The sequence below is a fragment of the Neophocaena asiaeorientalis genome, unplaced genomic scaffold (assembly GCF_003031525.2).
Source record: "Neophocaena asiaeorientalis asiaeorientalis breed wild unplaced genomic scaffold, Neophocaena_asiaeorientalis_V1.1 scaffold220, whole genome shotgun sequence".
In the NCBI taxonomy this organism is placed as follows: domain Eukaryota; kingdom Metazoa; phylum Chordata; class Mammalia; order Artiodactyla; family Phocoenidae; genus Neophocaena; species Neophocaena asiaeorientalis.
The window spans coordinates 8,339,894-8,360,522 of NW_020174042.1; the positions used below are offsets into that span (position 1 = coordinate 8,339,894).

Genomic DNA, 20,629 nt, shown 5'->3' on the forward strand with positions numbered 1-20,629 from the left:
TGATATTTCCAATTGCTATTGATTTTAAGGACAATGTGAACAGAATTTAAGTAAAACAGATATATTTCATCAATTCCAATTCCGAGAAGATTTTTCCCTACATTTTAGAATTTCCAATATCAAGATGCATGTTAAAATCAAGAGTAACAATTACAATGAGTTTTTTTCAGCTGCACCTAGAAAATATGCTTTATAATCCATGGTGTTTAAGTTAGAATCTAGTCTAAAATTCTAATCTAACTAATGTACTATCAACTATTAGACAAAATATTAAATTGAAGAAATGGCTATGCAGAATTCAACTTTCAAGTGGATGCATTCTATTGATAACAAGAGTATATTGCAATACTAAATCCTTACTGTGACTAGGTATTGTTTTAGGTGTTTTATTTATTTTATTTAATTTTTACAATAACCCTATTATTAATGTCATGGGTGAGGACACTGAAGCAGTGGGGTTAAATGACTTAACCTCTTAACCACGTGTGAGGACCAACATAATGGATGAATTAGATGTTTCTCTTCCATACAAAATTTTTACCTGCTGGTAAACAGAAACAAGTGCTATTCTAGATGAAGCATTTTATGAAAACACGCTAATTTTTAGTATCTGTCAAAGAATGGATACCTATTTACAGAGCAAATAGCCATATAGTTTTTCTCATTAAGACCCTGTGGTAGGCAGAATAATGATCCACCAAAGATATTCACATGCTAATCCTTGGAACCCATGAATATGTTACTTTATATGGCAAAGGGACCTTGTTGATGTGAAAAAGCGTATAGACCTTGATATGGGAGGATTATCCTGGATTATTGGTGGACCCAATCTTATCATGTGAGCCCTTAAAATCAAATAGTCTTTCCCTGCTGCAATTAAAGGGAGATGTGACTATGGAAAGGTCAGGGGGATGCAACATTGCTGGCTTTGAAGACAGAAGGGTGTCCATGAGCCAAGCAATGTGTATAGCCTCTAGAAGCTGGAAAAGGCGAGGAAACATACTCTGCAGAGCCTCCAGAAAAGAAGGCAACCCAGCTGACACTTTGATTTTAGCCTAATGAGACCAATGTAGGGCTTCTGACTTACAGAACTATAAGATAACACTTATATGCTGTTTTAAGCCATTAAGTTTTTGCTAATTTGTTACAGCAGCCATAGGAAACTAATACAGGCCCATGCGGGCTAATCTACTTCAATGAAGTATCCTACAGCATACAAAAACATTTTAACATGTGAGGAAGCATTTCTGGATTAATCTACATACAACGTCTGGAAAAGTATTAGATGAGCAGTATTCATTAATTCCTGAGTGGTATGCTGCCCTGAAGATGCTTACCAAAACAGCCTGATGGTTTGCTTAGTGTTTACCCATAACGTGTTATACAAACCACTTGGGATGGTACACGAAAAAACCCTTTCAAGTTTTCATAGTATCTTTACCTTTGCCTTCTACTTAGGGCATGTGTTGCAGGTTCTGTACTCAGAAAAGTTATTTATAACTTACTACATTTTAGTATATGACCTAAGAAGATATGCCTCCTCTGGGTGTCCTGAGCCGTCGGTGTCCACACGGCTGAGGCGGCACTCCAAGCGGGAACCGCTCCCCTCCTAAAGTCCCTGGGCGTCCGGCAACTCGACGAAGGAACCAAGCGCCTAATATAAGCCACAAGATACGATCGCGGGGACGACGGTATCCTGCCAGGCCGTCATCCTCCTTACCGGTCCTTAAAAGACCCCCTGCAGGCCCACGCCCACAAGCATCTTTCTGCCTCTCTCCGCAATCGCAAGAGCCGCTGCAGGCTAGCAGGCGATATGAAACTTCGCGATACTTGCAACTATCGCGGTTCTTTGTGTTACCGGTTTCCTAGAGGAAAGACGGCCGGAAGATCGCTCCGCCCATGTCAACCAAGATTTTGTTCTCGTGAGATCCCGAAAACAGTTCGGGAGGCAGTTCTCGCGGGATTTTCCGAGTCAGGGCTGGAAGTTGTGGTGGATCCCAGAGCCAAGCCTATTACTGAGAGGGAGGTTAGGGGGTCGACCTGCCTGCTTGTTGTCCTCCCCCGGCGGCGGAGCCCCAGACGATTAGGTGAGCGCCGCCTTGCCAGCTTCCACAGCGCCCTCAGGCTCTGCCGCTGTCTCGAACGCAACCGGCCCTTCTCCCTGGACCCCGTCAGGCTCGACCTTTGCTCCCTCTCGTCCCGTGACGTCGGGCTTCGGGGGCGGGGGGCTATGTACAGAGGGCGGCGGCAGGTGGAGTTGGCCGCCGTCCGCCCGCCAGCCTCCTCCTGGCGGTCCTCCGCCGCCTGTCAGGTGTTAAATGCAACCAGGCTGCCAGGCCCTTCCCCCTGGCCAGATGGACTCTGTCCCGAAGCCCCGCGCGGAAACCGACAGCAAAGGTATAAGCTCCGAGCTCCCCTCTCTCCCCAGACAACTGTCTTTACTGCGTAGGGTTGGACCTGTTCCTGCCAGTTCCCTTGGGGTTGCGGTTTTACCCTGCGGCTCCTGTGAGTGACAGCTGCAGATTGTGAACCACCTCTAGGGCTGGGACAGTTCTTTGTGATTCAGAGTTGAGAACCTGCACTCTGAAGTCAGACTGCCCTGGGATCTAGTGCTGGCTCTGACAGTCATTTGCTGAGCAACTTTGGGTGGTTTCCTCGTCTGTAAAACTGCTATCTTTGCTGAGTTCTTGTGATTATTAAATGAGATGGTGTTAAGCAAAGCATTTATGTGACCCAGTGTCTGACTCATAGTAAACCCTAAGTAAATGTTTGGTATTTTTATTCTCTGTTCTTGTATGCCTCAGTTGTTAGTGAATGGTAGATTTGTTATTAAGTAGGTGAATAAAGGTTGAGATATTTCGTTCAGTTTATTACACAAAGAGCTTAATATATGATGTACTGAGTCAGGATCACCTTTAATGGGTCACCAAGGGAGGGTTTAAGGAGGGTATGGTTATCTGCCACAAGTCATCTGGGATGGCTTCTTGACCCTAAATTAATAGCTTTCATTATTAATAGTGACATAACAAAAGCTACCAGATATTGAATGCTTGTTCCGTGCCCAGAAATATGCTAATTGTTTATGTACATGTTTTCCTTTGAGGAAGATACTGATTTCATTAAATAGATGAGGGATTCAGAACTAAAGTTCAGAGACGTTTAAGTAACAAGCCTCAGCTCTGACGGCTAGGAATTGATGACACTATAACTCAGGGACCACAAATATAAATACCTATAGAAACCTGGCAGGTGAAATAAATGGATGAAGCTGCTGAGTGGAGATTATAGTAACTGGAATGCTCATACCTCACTTAAAAGGGGCAGGGCTACTCAGTTCCAAGGAATTGTTCACTCACGTGTGAACTGGTACAGCATTTTAGTTACAAGTTCAGATAGCTTGGTTCAAATCCAGGCTCTGCCACTTTCTAGCTGTGTGACCATGGTTAACCTTTATCTGTTTCACCACTTGTAAAATGGAACTAATAATATTACTTACATAAAGGGTTGCTGTGAGGCTCAAATGAACTACTACATCTAAATTGCATGCCTGGCACACATAAGCCCTCAAAATGTTAGCTATATATAAATATTTGTTAATTTGATAAGTATTTGAGTTTCAAACATTGTCCTAGGTGCCCAGAATATGGCAGTGAACACAAGTCCCTGCTCTGGGGAACTTATATTTAAGTTGAGATAAACAATAACAGACAGTTCCTATTCTTCTCTGAAAATGGTATCAAGCAGGGTGAAGGAAGAGAGAGTGGCGGGGAGTGCTATGTTAGATTGGGTGGTCAGAGAAGATACCTCTGAGGAGATGCCATTTGAACAGAACCCTGAATGAAGTGAAAGAATCGGTCACTTTGGTATTTAGGAGGAGCGTTGGCGGAAGGAACAGAAATCTCAGGAGACTAAGGTGGGAGTATGCTTACCATGATTGGGGAATAGCAAGGAGGCCAGGTTGGAATGAAATCAGGAGAGAGGGAGGAAATGAAGTTAAAGAGGAGCACAGGGACCAGATCATAAGGAGCCTTACCCCTATTCAGTCCAATAGGAAATCATCCTAATTTAAGCTATTTGTTCTGGAGTTTGAATACTGAGAGATAACCGCCCTGCTCAAACTTTACTGAAACTATTAATATTTAGTTCTAGAAATTACCCAAACTCAGGAACCAAATAGACTTCTGTAAGTTGTTGTGTGAAGCCCATGAGGATTTTGCACATGCTGTATGTGTCCTCTGACTGATATTCTCTTCTTAGATTTCCTTACTTTATTTTATTTTATTTAATTAATTAATTAATTATTTTTTTGCGGTACGCGGGCCTCTCACTGCCGTGGCCTCTCCCGTTGTGGAGCATAGGCTCTGGACGCGCAGGCTCAGCGGCCATGGCTCACGGGCCCAGCCGCTCCGCGGCCTGTGGGATCTTCCCGGACCGGGGCATGAACCCGTGTCCCCTGCATTAGCAGGTGGACTCTCAACCACTGCGCCACCAGGGAAGCCCCTAGATCTCCTTACTTTTTAAACTGTTTCCTCAGTACCTCTTTCTTACAGCCCTTTGTTCTGCCAAAGCACTTATAGCAATTTCATGTGTGTGAACTTTTGAGTATTTGTCTTTCTCATTAGATGTCAAGGTTCTATGAGATCAAGGATGTGTTTTTGTTAATAAATTCAGCTCTTTTATTGAATGCCTACTGTGTGCTGGTCCTGGGGATAAAATTTTGAAGAATACAGACATTTTCTTGGAAAAGATATTATTCTCTAGTGAGAGGCAGATAAAAAAAGTAAACGTGATAATTAAACATTGTGATATGTGCTATAGAGGCAATAAAATAGTACAGCATAGTGGGGTTCCCTACTTTAAATAAGGTGGTCTGAGATAAAATCTCTGAGGTGATGACATAAAAACACCTGAGAAAAGACCTGCTTAATATGCTTGAGTCAAGGGAAAAATTGATAGATTAAGTTGGAGAGGTAAGTAGGGGAAGATCATACAGGGTCTTACAGGCCATAGTAAGGAGCTTGGACTTTATTCTTTGTGCAGTGGGTCATTATTAAAAGATTTTAAATTAAAGATTTACTAATAATTTATATTCTTAAATAGTCACTATTGCTGCTATGTGGAAAATGGATTGTAGAGGGAAATAGTGTCAGCAGAGAGAATGGTTAGAGAATGGAGGATAGAGAATGGAATTTGTAGCAGTAATTTAGGAGAAAGCCAAAGTTTGGCAAATTACAGTCAAGGCCGAATTCAGCCTGACACTTGTTTTTTTGTAGATAAAGTTTTACTGGAGCACAGCCATACCCATTTGTTTATGTGTCTGTGGCTGCTTTTGTGTTACAAGGGCAAGAGACAGTATAGCCTGCAAGATGTAAAATAACAAGTAGCTAAAATCTGACTCTACAGAAAAAGTTTACCAACAGTTGTTTCAAAGTGATGGTGGCATGGAGGAAAGTGATGCTTTTTTTTTAGGTAGAGCCAGCAGGACATTCTGATGGAGAGGATGTAGGGACTAATATATAAAGAGGAATAAGGGCTGACTAAAGGTTTTCTACCTTGAAAAGTTGGTTAGACAATGATGGCCTTTTAATGAGATTTGGAAAGACTAGTTCTAAGCAAGGTTTAATCACTATCATTTTTGACATTGGTTTTCTTCATTTTAACTGTGTGGTACAGTTCTAGCAAATAATTGGTGTTAAATCATATATGTTGAATAATAAATAAATTAATGAATTAAGTCTTTAAAAATTAGAAGGCGTTTGCTGGATAGGTAGACAAAGCATGTGAAACAAATAATGTATTAAGAATTGTTGCAAGGCTTAAACGTAGGTTTTAAGGCTCAAACAGTACTGTTATGAAAATAGGGCCCATCAACCTATTTTTTATCCCTGTATAGTGAATAAATGTTTTATTTTCACATTAAAACTCTTCTCTTTTAGAATAATGTAACAATTCTCAAACAGTTTGGATGCAAAGATTAGAGTGAGAGAACAGATTTTTTTTGCTGATTGTTATATAAAAACAACCTTATCAAAATTAGAATAATGGTTTTACTTTTGAGGAACAACTGATGAGGAATAGTATAATGAGCTCTTCTTGCTGAAGAGAATATAGATGTACTAGTTATAATCATGAATGTTATACAAGCCTAATTCAGCATCAATAGGAAGTCCCTGGGAAACTACCAATGATATATGATCTCAATGACAAATATGTGAGAAAAATAATTCCTAGTATCCTTAAAATTGTAGCTATACAATTCCTCTGGGATTCTTGCTATAAGAAATTCCATTTGGGAAATTATTTTTACTTAATTTCCTCTATTTGGTACCTTTTAATTGTACCAACAGTATACTCTGTAGAGGCCCTCTTCCTCATTCACAGTGCTTTATTTTCTGAATAGAAAATAAAATAGCTCTACAGTTAAGCACAGAATAAATTTGTATATAGAGACAAGTCAGACTCTTCAAAGAATAATAGAATCTTAGCAGAAAGAGATCTTAGAATTCATCTCTTTTTTAAAAACCTTGGCTCTTCAAAACCTGGAAGGGAAAAAGCTGTGACAAAGCTGGTACATATCACTCTAGTTGAGTTGGGAGATTCCCTTGATTAGTTGTATACAGATTCAAGCAACATTTTAGAAGGAGCAATATTGACAGTGAGAAGAAACAGCTGTCTTCAGAGAAAGGAGGTGGAGTAACTAAAAAAGCAGACAGAAGAATCACAAAAATATTGCTGTTCAGAGGATTTTAGCTTACCTGTTACCAGGTCCTATTCAGTGTTACTCTACCATATCATGAACGTTATACCTGATGTTCATGAGTCATCATGAATATTTAAATAAGTGGTTCTCAATCCTGGCTGTGCATCAGAGTCACCTTTTGAATTCAGCAGTAACAACCAAACACAATAATAAAACCAAATGCCCATGGCCCATATCCACTGAATCAGAATCAACAGACGAAGCATATATGGGGAGATTATGACACACAGCCAAGGTGAGAAAAACTGGAAATAAATTATGTACCCTTTATTATGATAATGTACTTGAGGAAAATATACTTTAGGAAAATATTTATACATGTTATAAGTATAATTTATCTTGTTTCAGATTTTGGAAAGGGTATTTATGTGAGGAACACTTTTTTCTCATAGCAGTGGATAAATGAGGTGTTACTTTATAAGTTAGATTTGGCAAGTTTATTTTCTTTTTTATTATTATAGATATATGGCATCCAGGAGAAAGATGTCTCGCCCCTTCTCCAGATAATGAAAAACTTTGTGAAGCAAGCATAAAATCTATCACAGTGGATGAAAATGGGAAGTCATTTGCAGTCATCTTATATTCAGATTTTCAAGAAAGGAAAGTACCTCTTAAAAGACTTCAAGAAGTGAAATCTGTTAAAGATTGCTCCAGGAATTTTATATTTGATGATGAAGATTTGGAAAAACCTTATTTTCCAGACAGAAAATTTCCATCATCTGCTGTTGCTTTTCAATTATCTGAAAATGGAGACTCTATTCCTTATACTATTAATAGGTATTTGAGAGACTACCAAAGGGAAGGAGCCCTGTTTCTCTATGAACACTTCATCCAAGGAAGAGGGTGTATTCTTGGTGATGACATGGGACTTGGAAAAACAGTACAGGTATTTATTTTAATTACTTTATAATTAAAATTCAATAAAGTCATACATATTATATCATATATATTACATACATGAATGGATACCATATGGAAATTTCTGTTTGTATCGCAGATCTTATAATTGTTTCGTGTGTGTGTGTGTGTGTGTGTGTGTGTGTTTGTGTTTGTCTCACACAGTACTTAAGGATAGTGTTTAGTCATTATTTTATCTTCAGTATTTATTTAGTACCTATGAAATACATTATTTAAAATGATGTTATAGTATAATGACTTGTTTTTACCTTTGGTAATACTAGTACTAAGATATCAATTATATTTAGAGTAATTTAACTTTCTTAGTAATACCTTATGGAAGGAAAGCATTCTGACATTTGTTAAGCTACATAGCATGGTTAAATTGACTTCTGCAGGCCTTTTGTGCATATTGTGGGAGCTTATCATAGCATAAATTTCTTAGTCTGGGATCTCTGGGCCACTAGGAGTTCTATTGGTGGACTTCAGAGAGGCCTCCTATTTCTCTAAAATGTGTGCCAGAATTTGTATATGTATATACTCTTCTGCAGATAGGCTCTATGTTAGTTATCTATTGCTGTATAACAGATTATTCCAAAATGACTTAAAACAATACACATTTATCATATTAAAGTTTCTGTGAGTCAGGAATCTGGGTACCATTTAGCTGGGTCTTCTGGCTCTGCCTTTCATAAGGCTGCAGTTATTTCAAGGTTGGACTAGGGAAGATTCACTTCCCATCTTGTGTGGTTGTTGCAGGATTCAGTTCCTTGTGAGTTCTTAGACTGAGGCCTCTGTTTCTTGTGAGCTATTGGCAAAGCCCTTCCTTGGTTCCTTACCACATGGACCTCTTCATGGTGCTTCTGACAGTGTGGAAGCATGCTTCAACAGGGAGAACAAGTGATCAGGCAAGAGAGAGCACTACTAGTGAGACACAAGTCATGGTCTTTTGTAACCTAATCACAGAAGAGACAGCCTTCATTTTTGCCATATTCACATCATTAGAAGCAGGTTGTGAGGTTCAGCCCATACTGGGCTGAAGGGGGGACATTAAATAAAGTTGTGGATACCAAGAGGTGGGGATTATTGGGAGCCTTGTCTGAAGCTGTGTACCACAAGGGTTTATAATCCAAAAAGATTAGAGTTCTGAACCTAGACTTTATACTAAGCAATCTCTCTGGATTTTCAGGAGTGTTTGTCTAGTGTGATTAAGTCCTTCTGTGTTTCCATCTTTACAATTGAATTTAAGCTACTTTATTCTTCATGACACCTCCATTGTTAGTGGAGTTCAAAGGTAAGCGAAAAATTAAGTTTAACATTTGAAAATAGCCAAATAATAGCTATGTATAAAGCTCTGGTGTAAAAAGCTAGGGTAAAATTAAGTCCCTCAGTGATCATAGTGTGTTTCTATTAGCCATAATCTATTTTCCTTTAATCTCAGGCAATGCACATAGTTCTAGGCTTGCACATTGAAGGTGTTAAATAATTGCTTGTGGAATAAAACAAACTTACTTTCTCAGGAGAAGAGGTTCCAAGAATAAAGATAGGAGCCTTTTAGAAACTACCATCTGTGACCAAGATATGCAGATGAATATTAAAGGAAAATAAATAATAAAGCCCTTCTGTGACTGTCTTTACATATACTTTTACTGTTTTTGCCCATGCTAGAATGTTCTTTCCCACATGTCTTTGACTAGTCAATGCCTGTTCATCTTCAAAATCAGAAACATGAGGGTACTACAAAAAGTGACCTGCAATTTGGGAAACCCTACCCTAAACCTACTAAATACAATTCAAATTCTTCTGCACATTTTAGGCTTTCATCTTGGAAGCTCATGTCACAAAGAAATTCCCTTTATTTTACATTTTATAAGATTATTTTAAAAGTGATTTTACTGCACAATTTTATATTTTCTGACACACTGAAATCATTGGAAGGCTTTGAGTTGTATTATATGCTATGACAGTGCTGCTATGAATATCTTTGAGGGCTCACCTTCTCAAGATTAGGAAATAGTTTTTGTACTAATTTTGATACATAGCTGGATTTATCTGATCCTTGAGGACCTAGTTCTCTGGTTATTATTCTTGTAACTCAGAAAATAATTTCTACATAAATAGGCGGTTTGGGGAGATCCATTTAAGATAGAACTTCTGTAGATAGGATGACTAACCCAGTTGAAGAAATGTGGACAATAGTTAATGAGCTCACTAGAATTTCAAAATGTAGTAGAATTAGGTGAAAATGTTCTATGAAAATAGACCATTGGCAATTACTCTTTGAACTATAGTAGTAACTTCTTCATTTTGTTCTCCTTTTTTCTGATCTCATCCCGTAAGTTTTCCCCTCGTATATTCTAACTTGGCCGTAGTATGAAATTGAGCTCTTCTTTTTAAGAATGCTTGTTTTACATACCAAAAAAGTTTGCTTCCCTCATTCCAAATTGAAAAGTGGGTAAATTTAATATTTTACATTCTTCAAAGGGTGAGGATTTTAAAATATCCATTTGATCTACTGACTTGGAAATCATTGAAATCTTTGAGTAAGAGCCATTTTGCTGGAGTATTGGGGGCACAAGCCAGAATGGAGTAGGTGAAGACATGGACACCAGAAGTATGCTCATCTCTTTATATGACCTAGTAGTAGCTGAAGGAGGATGGGATTTCTATTTTGTTTGTTTTGTACCATTTGGGGATAGGGGGAACTTGAGTATGTTTAAAGTGAATCGGAAGGATCTGATTGAGAGCGAATAGTTGCATATACAACATACATAAATATATACATGTATATGCTTCATATGTGCATGTCGATGAACACACAGACATACATAAATATGCAAAAAATGGAATCCCTACTACCTTACAAACTGATTTTTCCTCAGCATCTTGTTATGAAGCTTTTAAAACACATAGAAGAGCTGGAACAATTGTACAATGAATACCCACATACCTACCACCTAGATTCTGTTAACATTTCATTATATATGGCTTATTAACATATCCATCCATCCCACCATCTTTTGTTGAGTTTTAAAGTGGCATACATTAGTATGTTTTATCCCCAAACACTTGAGCATGCATATCATTACCAAGGTTCAATATTTAATTATAATTCTTTTTTTTCATTTTGAAGTAAGATTTACAATGAAATGCAGAAATCTTAAATGTACCCACAATTCCATGAGTTTTGACAAATACATGTCTCTGTGTAATCCGGCTAAACTGTGTAGGCTCTTTCAGGATATAGAGCATTATAACTCCAGAAGATGTCTTCACGTTCCTTCCTGCCACCCCCAAGAGACATCATTGTTTTGCTTTTTTATATCATAGATTAGTTTTGCCTTTTCATATAAATGGGATCATACAGATGTATTCTTATATAAGGCTTCTTTTACTTAGATAATATTTTGTGATTCATCTTGTTATTGAGTGCATGGGTAGTTTGTTTCTTGTTACTGCTGAGTAGTATTGCTGAGTTGTATGGATGCTGCATTCTGTTTATCCATTCTCCTGCTGATGGACACCTGAGCTATTTCCAGTTTTTAGCTGTTAGAAATAAAACTGTTAAGAACTTTCTTGAACAATCTCTTGTGTATCCCTTTCTCTTGGGTAAATAATTAGGAATGGAATTACTTGGTCATAAGGTGATGTGTGTTTAGTTTTGTATGAAACTGACACTTTGAAAACACTTTTCTTTCATTCCTATCAACAATGTATCAGAGTTATGGTTACTCAATGACCTCACAAAATTTGGTTTTGTCAGTCTTATTAAATTTTTGTTGGGTGTGTGTATCTGTAAGTTTGTGTGTTGTTTACATATTTTATTAAGGTATAATTGACATACAATAACTGTGTAAATTTATAGTATATATATAGTATATACAATTTGATGTTTTACATATATTTATAGTATATATATAGTATATATAGTATATACAATTTGATGTTTTACATATATTTGCACCCAAGAAATGATCACTGCAGTACCACAAATCAAAATAATATATCACTCCAAAAGTTTCCTCATGTCTGTTTGTGCCCATGATTTTTTCAACACCAATAATTCTATCACCACTATTTTCACTTTTAATTTTTAATTGGACTAAGAAGTTAAATTGGGAAAGAATGCAAACTCCTAGATTTTTATGAAAATTTCTTAGTGTTTTACAGAAATCTCACACCTAATTCAAAGGTAATTTGAAAATGACTATATATTTACATGATATTTAAACAGCTAATGTAACTATAATAAACAATTTCACCTGGAATATACAGGTTTGGGAAACTGACCTTTGATAATCAAACAGCTCAAATGATAGGAATGGAGTTGAATGGGCATTTACTATAAGGCCATGTTTCTCAAAAGTGTCATTTCTGGACCAACAGCATCAGCATTACCTGGAATTTGTTAGAATTATAAATTCTTGGGTCTTATCCCAGACATACTGAATCAGAAACTCAGGGGGTGGGGCCCAGCAATTTGTGTTTTAACAAACCCTCTAGGCAATTTGAGGTCCACTAAAGTTTAAAAACCTTTGCTCAGACTATACATTTTTCAGAGGTGATGGAAAACTTGTTAATCTGGTGAGTTGGTTCAGTGAAGGTTGATTAAGAGAGTGTTTAGTCTATGTGAATATTTATACATAAGATGACCATTTCATTTTTAAAATAAAATTTTAGAAACAAATGATATTAGAGATAATCTTGTTCAGCTTCTTTAAATGAAGAAACTGAGGCACAGGAGTACTAAATGGCTTCCCTCTAAGGACATATACAGGAAGTAACCATTTTAATTTCCATTCTAGTACTTTTTTCCCCCTTTCTCTTCCCTTTGCTGCCTCCATCTTGCAACCTTTTGTTCAGTTTTTAATTAACTGTATTCATTCATTCAATTAGTTGACATTTATTAAGCACTTAGCGTGGTCCAGGCCCTGTGATAGGCACTGAAGAGCCTAATATAAATGTGCACGATCACTACCCTTACAGAGTTCATGAATGATGATGAAAAGAAATGTAGTTAAGGGGCCATCACCCAGTTTGATATTCCAGTGGAATTAAGTGGAAAAGCAATCCTGCCTGGGGGTGTCAAGGAAGGCTTCCCAGGAAGTTGGTATTTTCATCCTTTGCTTTTTTTGTTGGGTTTGCTTTTGAAAGTTCACCAAAATTTAAAACTACTTTGAGTGATATCAGTTAGGACGTTGAGGTTTTTTTTGTTTCTTTTTTTCACTGATGGCATAGTTCTAGTACAGTGTTCGAAAGGTTTATCATAAAAGAACTCATTCATTGAATCAAAGTGATTTTGAAAATCTTAATTTGGTAATTAGCTTTCATAGGCACAAAGTCTTAAAACACTACTATTAAATAAGTACATATGTGTTTTACATGTTTATTTCCCCATCTGCTATGTGAAGAAGATGGTATTAGTACTTTTTGAGCAGCAGAGGAGAGATAAATTTCTGCAAACTGTAAAGATTTTTTTTGAATCTTTGTTTTTATATTATAAAAAATGTCATTACTATACATTTTAAAAATATAGGTATAGTAAACCTCAATCCTGAGAGAAATGGTGGGATTGCTGATAATTATAGCTTTCTTAGGTTATTGTCAATACTATTTTTTGGATAATATGATCTTTAGTTGATTCAAAAGCTATACTAAAATTTAAAATTTCTTTAGATCACAAGTCATGTTGTTCACTCAGGAATATAGTAATAAAGAAAATAATCATATTGTCTTTATTTTCATTCATGGAGAATGAAAATAATGCCATGACATCCAATGTGAAAGGTGAATTAACCTCCAGAGGCACAAAGCCTTTAACACAGAAACAAAAATGTCTTAGCATTTTGAAGATAAATTGCTTTTCTTGTTTTGGCATGTACTTCAGGTTTTAGGAGTAGAACTTTGTAAAGATAAATGGGCTAGGTCCCCTTTTAAAACAGCACTTTGTTGTTTCTGTTGTTTAAAGCAAGTAAAAATCATCATACTTTTTGAAGTATGATTCCAAAGTACTTGCTTACCTTTTTATCTCCCAGGGAGATGAAAAATAAGGAAAGTAGGCTTTTTTTTTTAAATCCTGTAAGAAATAAACAATTTTTGCTCTGCCTTCTGTTGGTCTAAGAGGAGGTTTGTTGCGTTATTTGCCTGTCTCTGACTTATGCTATATATCATGAGCTGACTGTGTATGAGAAAAGATGGTCTATAAAAATGTTTGCCTGACAGTTTCAAAGGAACGCCTGTAAAAACAAAGCTTTCCCAGAGTGATATATCATTTCTGAAATGCAGTTTTTGGCCTTTTACTGTTCTGTAGGTGGCTGATTAAATAGCTTTTTGTTCTTTTCATCTTTAACCATAATTTTAGAACTACTGTATTCTACATTAAAGCATGTTCTGTTTTTTTTTTTTCAGATTAGTTTTGTAAACCTGCATTGTAAATACATTGTTCTCCTGTGAATTACAATTTTGATAGACCTCTCCTATGCTAGTATGAGTGATAGAGATGGCTAGATCTACCCCAAAATTATGTATTCCCTTTGCCTTCTTGGAGTTGTGGCCAAATGACAAAGAATACGTTTCCCAGTTCCTCTTTCATGTCTTGGGCTTGTTAACAGAGATGAGGGTGGAAGTGATGAGTGCTATTTACAGTCTTGGTGCATAAAATCCACCTGTGCTATTCTTTGCATTCTCTCTCTCTCTCTGTCTTTCTTCTGGATGTTGACACACTACTGCTAGCATTACCCCAATATAATGAGCTAAAAAGTTTGTCAGTGGTTTTAAGTTAGCCTCTCTAGTTAGTGTGTATTCTCAACTAAATTCAAATTTATTTTCACTTCAACTTACATTTTAGGAGGTAGGTGAATAATCTGTTAGGAGGTAGTATAGACTATTTTAAAGGGATGCAAAATTTTTCTTTAAAATCATTAATGTATTTAGTGAATTAAGTAAAGCTAATCCATAATTAGAGCTTACAAATTTAATCATCTTTTATGGAACTTCTTCTAAAGATGAGATTTTTCAGTAAAATAGACATTTTATATAGCTTTGTTTCATGGAATTTGACAAGTTAGAGCTAAGATTGTATAACAGATGAACAGATTGAATTATGAATTATCATAATTAGGACTATATAAGTGTACCTCAGAGATATTGTGGGTTCAGTTCCAGACCATTGCAATAAAGTGATATCATAATAAAGCAAGTCACACGAATTTTTTGGTTTCCTAGTGCACATAAAATTTATATTTACACTATGCTGTAGTCTATTAAGCATGCGGTAGTGTTATGTCTATAAAAACAATGTACATACCTTAATTAAAAAAATACTCTGCCACTGCTTTATCAACTAAGTTTATGTAGTATTCTAAATCCTTTGTTGTCATTTCAACAGTCTTCATAGCACCTTCACCAGGAGTAGATTCCATCTCAAGAAACCACTTTCTTTGCTTATGAATAAGAAGCAACTCCTCATCCCTATAGTTTTCTCATGATATTGCAGCAGTTCAGTCACATCTTCAACCTGTAATTCTAGTTCTCTTGCTATTTCCACCACACCTGTGGATACTTCCTCCCCTGAAGTCTTGAACCTTACAAAAGTCATCCATGAGGGTTGGAATCAACTTCCGAATTCCTGTTAATGTTGATATTTTGACCTCTTTACATGAATCATGAATGTTCTTAATGACATCCAGAATGGTGAATCCTTTCCAGAAGGTTTTCAATTTACTTTGCCCAGATCCATCAGAGGAGTCACTATCTATGACAACTATAGTCTTATGTAGTATATATTTTAAATAGTAAGACTTGAAAATTGAAATGACTTCTGATCTATGGGCTGCAGAATGGATGTTGTGATAGTAGACATGAAAACAACACTAATTTTATTGTACATCTCCATTAGAGCTCTTGGGTTAACAAGTACATTGTCAATGAGCAGTAATATTTTGAAAGGAATCTTTTTTCTCTGAGCAGTAGGTCTCAACAGTGGGCTTAAAATATTTAGTCAACTGTGTTGTGAACAGATGTGCTGTCATCCAGGCTTTGTTATTCTATTTATAGAGCATAGGTAAGTAGATTTAGCATCATTTTAAAGGGCCCTAGGGTTTTCAGAATGGTAAATGAGCATTGGCTTCAACTTAAGTTACCAGCTGCATTAGCCCTTAAGAGAGTCAGCCTGTCCTTTGAAGTTTTGAAGCCAGGCATTAACTTTTCCTCTCTAGCTATGAAAGTCCTAGATGGCATCTTCTTACAGTATAAAGCTGTTTTGTCTACATTAAAAATCTGTTGTTCAGTGTAGCCACCATAATTAATTAGTTATCTAGATCTGGGTACCTTGCTGTACGTCGGCACTTGCTGCTTCACCTTGCACTTTTACGTTATGGAGATGGCATCTTTCCTTAAACCTCATGAATCAACTCTGCTAGCTTCAAACTCTTATTCTGCAGCCTCTCACTTCTCTCAGCCTTTGTAGAGTTGAAGAGAGTTAGGGCCTTGCTCTAGATTAGGCTTTGGCTTAAGGGAGTTATTGTGGCTTGTTTAACCTTCTATCCAGATCACTAAAACTTTCTTCATATCAGCAATAAGGCTGTTTCAATTTCTTATCATTCATGTGTTCACTGGAGTAGCACTTTTCATTTCCTTTAAGAACTTTTCCTGTGCATTCATAATGTGGCTGTTTTGTACAAGGTGCCTAGTTTTTGGCCTGTCTTTGCTTTTCACATGCATTCCTCACTTAGCTTAATCATTTCTGGCTTTTGATTTAAAGTGAGAGACATGTGATTCTCTCTGTCACTTGAACACTTAGAGGTCACTGTAGGGTATTAATTGGCCTAATTTCAATATTGTGTCTCAGGGAATATGGAGTTGTGAGGAGAAAGAAGGAGAGAGGGGAACAGCTGGTTGGTGGAGCAGTTAGAATACACACAACATTTGGACATTAAGTTTGCTGCTGTATGAGGGCACAGTTCATTGCACCCCAAAACAATTAGAATAATAACATCAAATATCACTGATCACAGATCACCGTAACAAATATAATAACAGTGAAAACGTTTCAAATATTGTGAGAATTACCAAAATGTGACACAGAGACATGAAGTGAGCAAATGTTGTTGGGAAAATGGCACTGATAGACTTGCTTGACACAGAGTTGCCACAAACCTTCAATTTATAAAAAACACAATTATCTGTGATGTGCAATAAAGTGAAGTGCAATACAATGAGGTATGCGTGTAGTTTTCCTGTAGTGAAACAATCTGAGATGGGTTAAGAGGAAAGCAATGGATTAGGTCTTATACTGCCTCATTTAAACTGTTATATGGTATCTAATTGGTATCTTTTTTTTGCCTTTTCAGTAGCCTTTGAAGACCAGTTGCCTATAATTTAAAAGAATATACGTATCAGTGTGTGTGATGGTATGATTACAAACAGTAAAATGTACACATCCTTAAGATGAATGAGTTTTGACAAATATATATATATGTGTGTATATATATATTTGTAATCAATACTGTAATCAAGGTATAGAACATTTACCTCACTGTAGAAAGTTTCCCCATGTTCTTTTACAGTTAATACCCCAGTTGCCTAAACTTTTTATTATACATTTTCTATGATTTTTTCTGTTTTAAGTTATATTCTAGGAAGTGTTGAGAACCCAAGGTGTTATGAATGCTTACATCATCTGTGAATTCAGTAAATTCTAAACTTTAGCATATCTTTGAATGCAAAGTATAAATAACTTTAAATTGACTAAAAAAATTATAAAGTGGAAATAGTGGGCATGCATCAAAGATCTTTTATCAGGTTATATTAAAAATATTCAGGAGGTAGGATCAAGATGGCAGAGTAGGAGGATGTGGAGCTCACCTCCTCTCCATAGACACATAAAAAATACATCTACATGTGGAACAATTCTCACGGAAAACTAACTGGAAACTGGCAGAAGAACTAACAAGCAAAGCTGCAAGAAAGATCACCACATAACCAGGTAGGATGGAAAAAAATGGCATTGGATCAGGACCTGCATGCCTGGGAAGGATCTGAAAGAAAGAGAAGGTCCACATGGGCAGACCCTTTCCTCAGGAGCGAGCAGGTTGAAGCACAATCTGGGCATCCCAGTCCTGGCATCCTGTGTGGAGGAGACAGGCTCCCTTGCCTGTGGAAAAAACCACTGGGACAGACAGAAGGGCTGGAGAAATCTAGACTGTATTCCAGGGAATGCACACATGCTGGCTTGCCAGCAGTCATGGTGGAGAAAGCCTTGCACTTATAGCTGCCACTTTGATGCACTTGCCCATCTGAACTGGGAGAACACCCCAGCCTCGTTCACTCCACACTGCAGCATGGCCAACCAAGCCCTGGGAAAAGACTCAATCTTGCTACACAGAGACAGACCAGGGGGGGCCTGTGTGTGATCTAGGTGGGGTGGTGGCCATTGTCAGCACACACACGAGGCAGCAGGCAGGACTGCTGCAGCCACTGTCAGGGCCTGCACAGGTCAGTGCCACAAGAACACACTGTGGCAAAGTGCTAAACCTCAAGCAGATAGGCCTGGGAGGCCTGAAGTGTGATCTGGGAAGGACAGTGGTAGCTATTGTCAGTACGTTCAGGAGTATGCAGTGGTTCATCTCACAGTGAGAACGCCCTGCCTCTGCGCACTCCACACCACAGCTTAGTGCTAGATCTGGGACAGACAGGTCATGGGAGAAGACTGCCTCAGAGGCAGCCCAAATCTCTTGCAGCTGTACAGCCACCTGAGTTCCTGTAGCCACAATGCCCTGACCCCCAGCCCACACCACACCCCAGCCTTGCACTAAATGTGGGATGAACACAACAGAGAAAGGGATGTGAATTTGGGCTGCTTCTGAGCAGAGCTGCAGCTACCTACACAGGCTATGCACAGGTAATCTGGAGTACGTGAGCCTCACTTGCTTCAGCAATGACAACCTTTGGGGCAGGGCATGCACTCGAGGACAATGGAGCTTGATTGAACGTGACCCTCAGGGCTTCTACTCCAACAACTGGGCAGCAAACCCCACCCCTGACAGAGTGGCAACAGCCACGGAGCAGAGAGGACATTACACCTCACACCTTCATAAGCTTTAGATGCTCTGACGAAACCAACCACACCCCCTTTCAAGAAGATAATGGCTAGCATACCCTGAGGAAAGATGTGGCCGGCATCCATACCAAAGCCAGCCGTTGCACCAAAAACATTGGATACACAGTCTACACAGGGACACTCCCACATAAAAACATTCCTTCAAGACCACAGTAGACAACTGTTTCTCCTAACTTCATAGTGACAGAGAAAGATAAGTAAAATGAAAAGGCAGAGGAGCTACTCCCAATTTAAAAATGAGAGAAATCCCCTGAAAGAACAAATAATGAAACAGAGCTCATCAGTCTACTAGACCTTGAGTTCAAAAAGGTGGTAATAAAAATGCTAACTGAATTAAGAAAGATTATCGATATAAATGCAGCTCACTGTAACAAGGAACGAGAAACTATAAAGATGGACCAACCAAAAACAGACAATTCAATTGCCAAGGTAAAAAACAATCTGGAAGCAATGAATACCTGGCTAAATGACACAGAAGGATGAATAAGTGATCTGAAAGCTAGTTAATGGAAATCACCCAAACAGAACAGCAGACAGAAAGACAAATGAAAAAAAAAAAAAAATGAAAGCAACATATGAGATTTATGGAATAATATAAACATGCCAACCTATGCAAAATAGGGGTTCCAGAAGGAGAAGAAAGAAGGGGATAGTAAATGTATTTGAAGGAATTATGGCTGAAAACTTCCCAAACTTAAAGAAGGAAACAGATATCCACGTACAGGAAGCACAGAGGGTCCCAAGCAAGATGAACCCAAACAGACCCACACCAAGACAAATCATAATTAAAAGGGCAAATATTAAAGAAAGAGAAAAACAAAGAGTCAGTTTCAAGGGAATCCCCATAAAGTTATGTAGAAACTTTGCAAACCAGAAAGGAGTGGCATGATATATTCCAATTCCTGGAAGGGAAAAACCTGCAACCTAGGATACTCTATGCAGCAAGATTATCATTTAGAATAGAAGGAGAGAGAAAGAATTGCTCAGACAAACATAAACTAAAGGAATTCAGCAATCCTAAACCTACCCTAAAAGAAATATTGTAGGGTCTTTTCTAAATCGAAAAAAAGCAAAAATCTATAGGAAAGGGAAAATCACATTAGGAAAGGCAAATATATAACAGGATTGAAGATCATATAAATAAGCCAGTACGTAGGTTAAAAACCAATTTAAAAATTATAAAAGTGATTACAACTACAATAAACAGTAAAAGGATAAGGATGAAGATGTAAAATAGGACATCAAAATCACAAAATGTGGGGGAGGGGAGTATAAAAACGTAGATCTTCAGAATGTGTTTGAATGTAAATGTCAATTTAAAGTAATTAGATATAGTTATGGTTCAACATACTTGAACTCTATGGTAACCACAAATTGAAAATGTATAATAGATTCATAGAAACCAAAATGAAAGGAACTCAAGCATACTACAAAGGAATTCATCAACCCACAAAAGGAAAAACAAAAAAGAAAGGAACAAAGAACTATGAAAACAACTGGAAAACAAGTATTAAATTGGCAATAAGTACATACCTATCAATAATTACTTTGTCAGTGGACTAAATGCTCTGATCAAAAGACATGGAGTAGCAGAATGAATTAAAAAAAACAAGAACCGGGGCTTCCCTGGTGGCGCAGTGGTTGAGAGTCCGCCTGCCGATGGAGGGGACACGGGTTCGTGCCCCGGTCCGGGAAGATCCCACATGCCACGGAGCGGCTGGGCCCGTGAGCCATGGCCGCTGAGCCTGTGCGTCCGGAGCCTGTGCTCCACAGCGGGAGAGGCCACAACAGTGAGAGGCCCTCGTACCGCAAAAAAAAAAAAAAAAAAAAAAAACTCCCAGAAGCTGCCTCCA

The 20,629-nt window shown here is 37.7% G+C and overlaps 1 protein-coding gene across 4 annotated transcripts in view; it reads left to right on the top strand.

The window, feature by feature from the left end:
- Positions 1 to 1,634: 1,634 nt before the first annotated feature.
- ERCC6L2 (ERCC excision repair 6 like 2) overlaps positions 1,635 to 20,629 on the top strand; it is a 139,020-nt gene continuing 120,025 nt past the window's right edge. For 3 of the 4 annotated variants that reach the window (XM_024753828.1, XM_024753829.1, XM_024753831.1), the window contains exons 1-2: positions 1,635 to 2,087; positions 7,222 to 7,646. In XM_024753828.1, coding sequence (XP_024609596.1) covers positions 1,814 to 2,087; positions 7,222 to 7,646 — 699 coding nt within the window. In that variant the 5' untranslated portion in view covers positions 1,635 to 1,813. Of the gene's footprint in view, positions 2,398 to 7,221; positions 7,647 to 20,629 lie in introns of all 4 variants that reach the window. The other variant, XM_024753830.1, reaches the window with a different exon arrangement.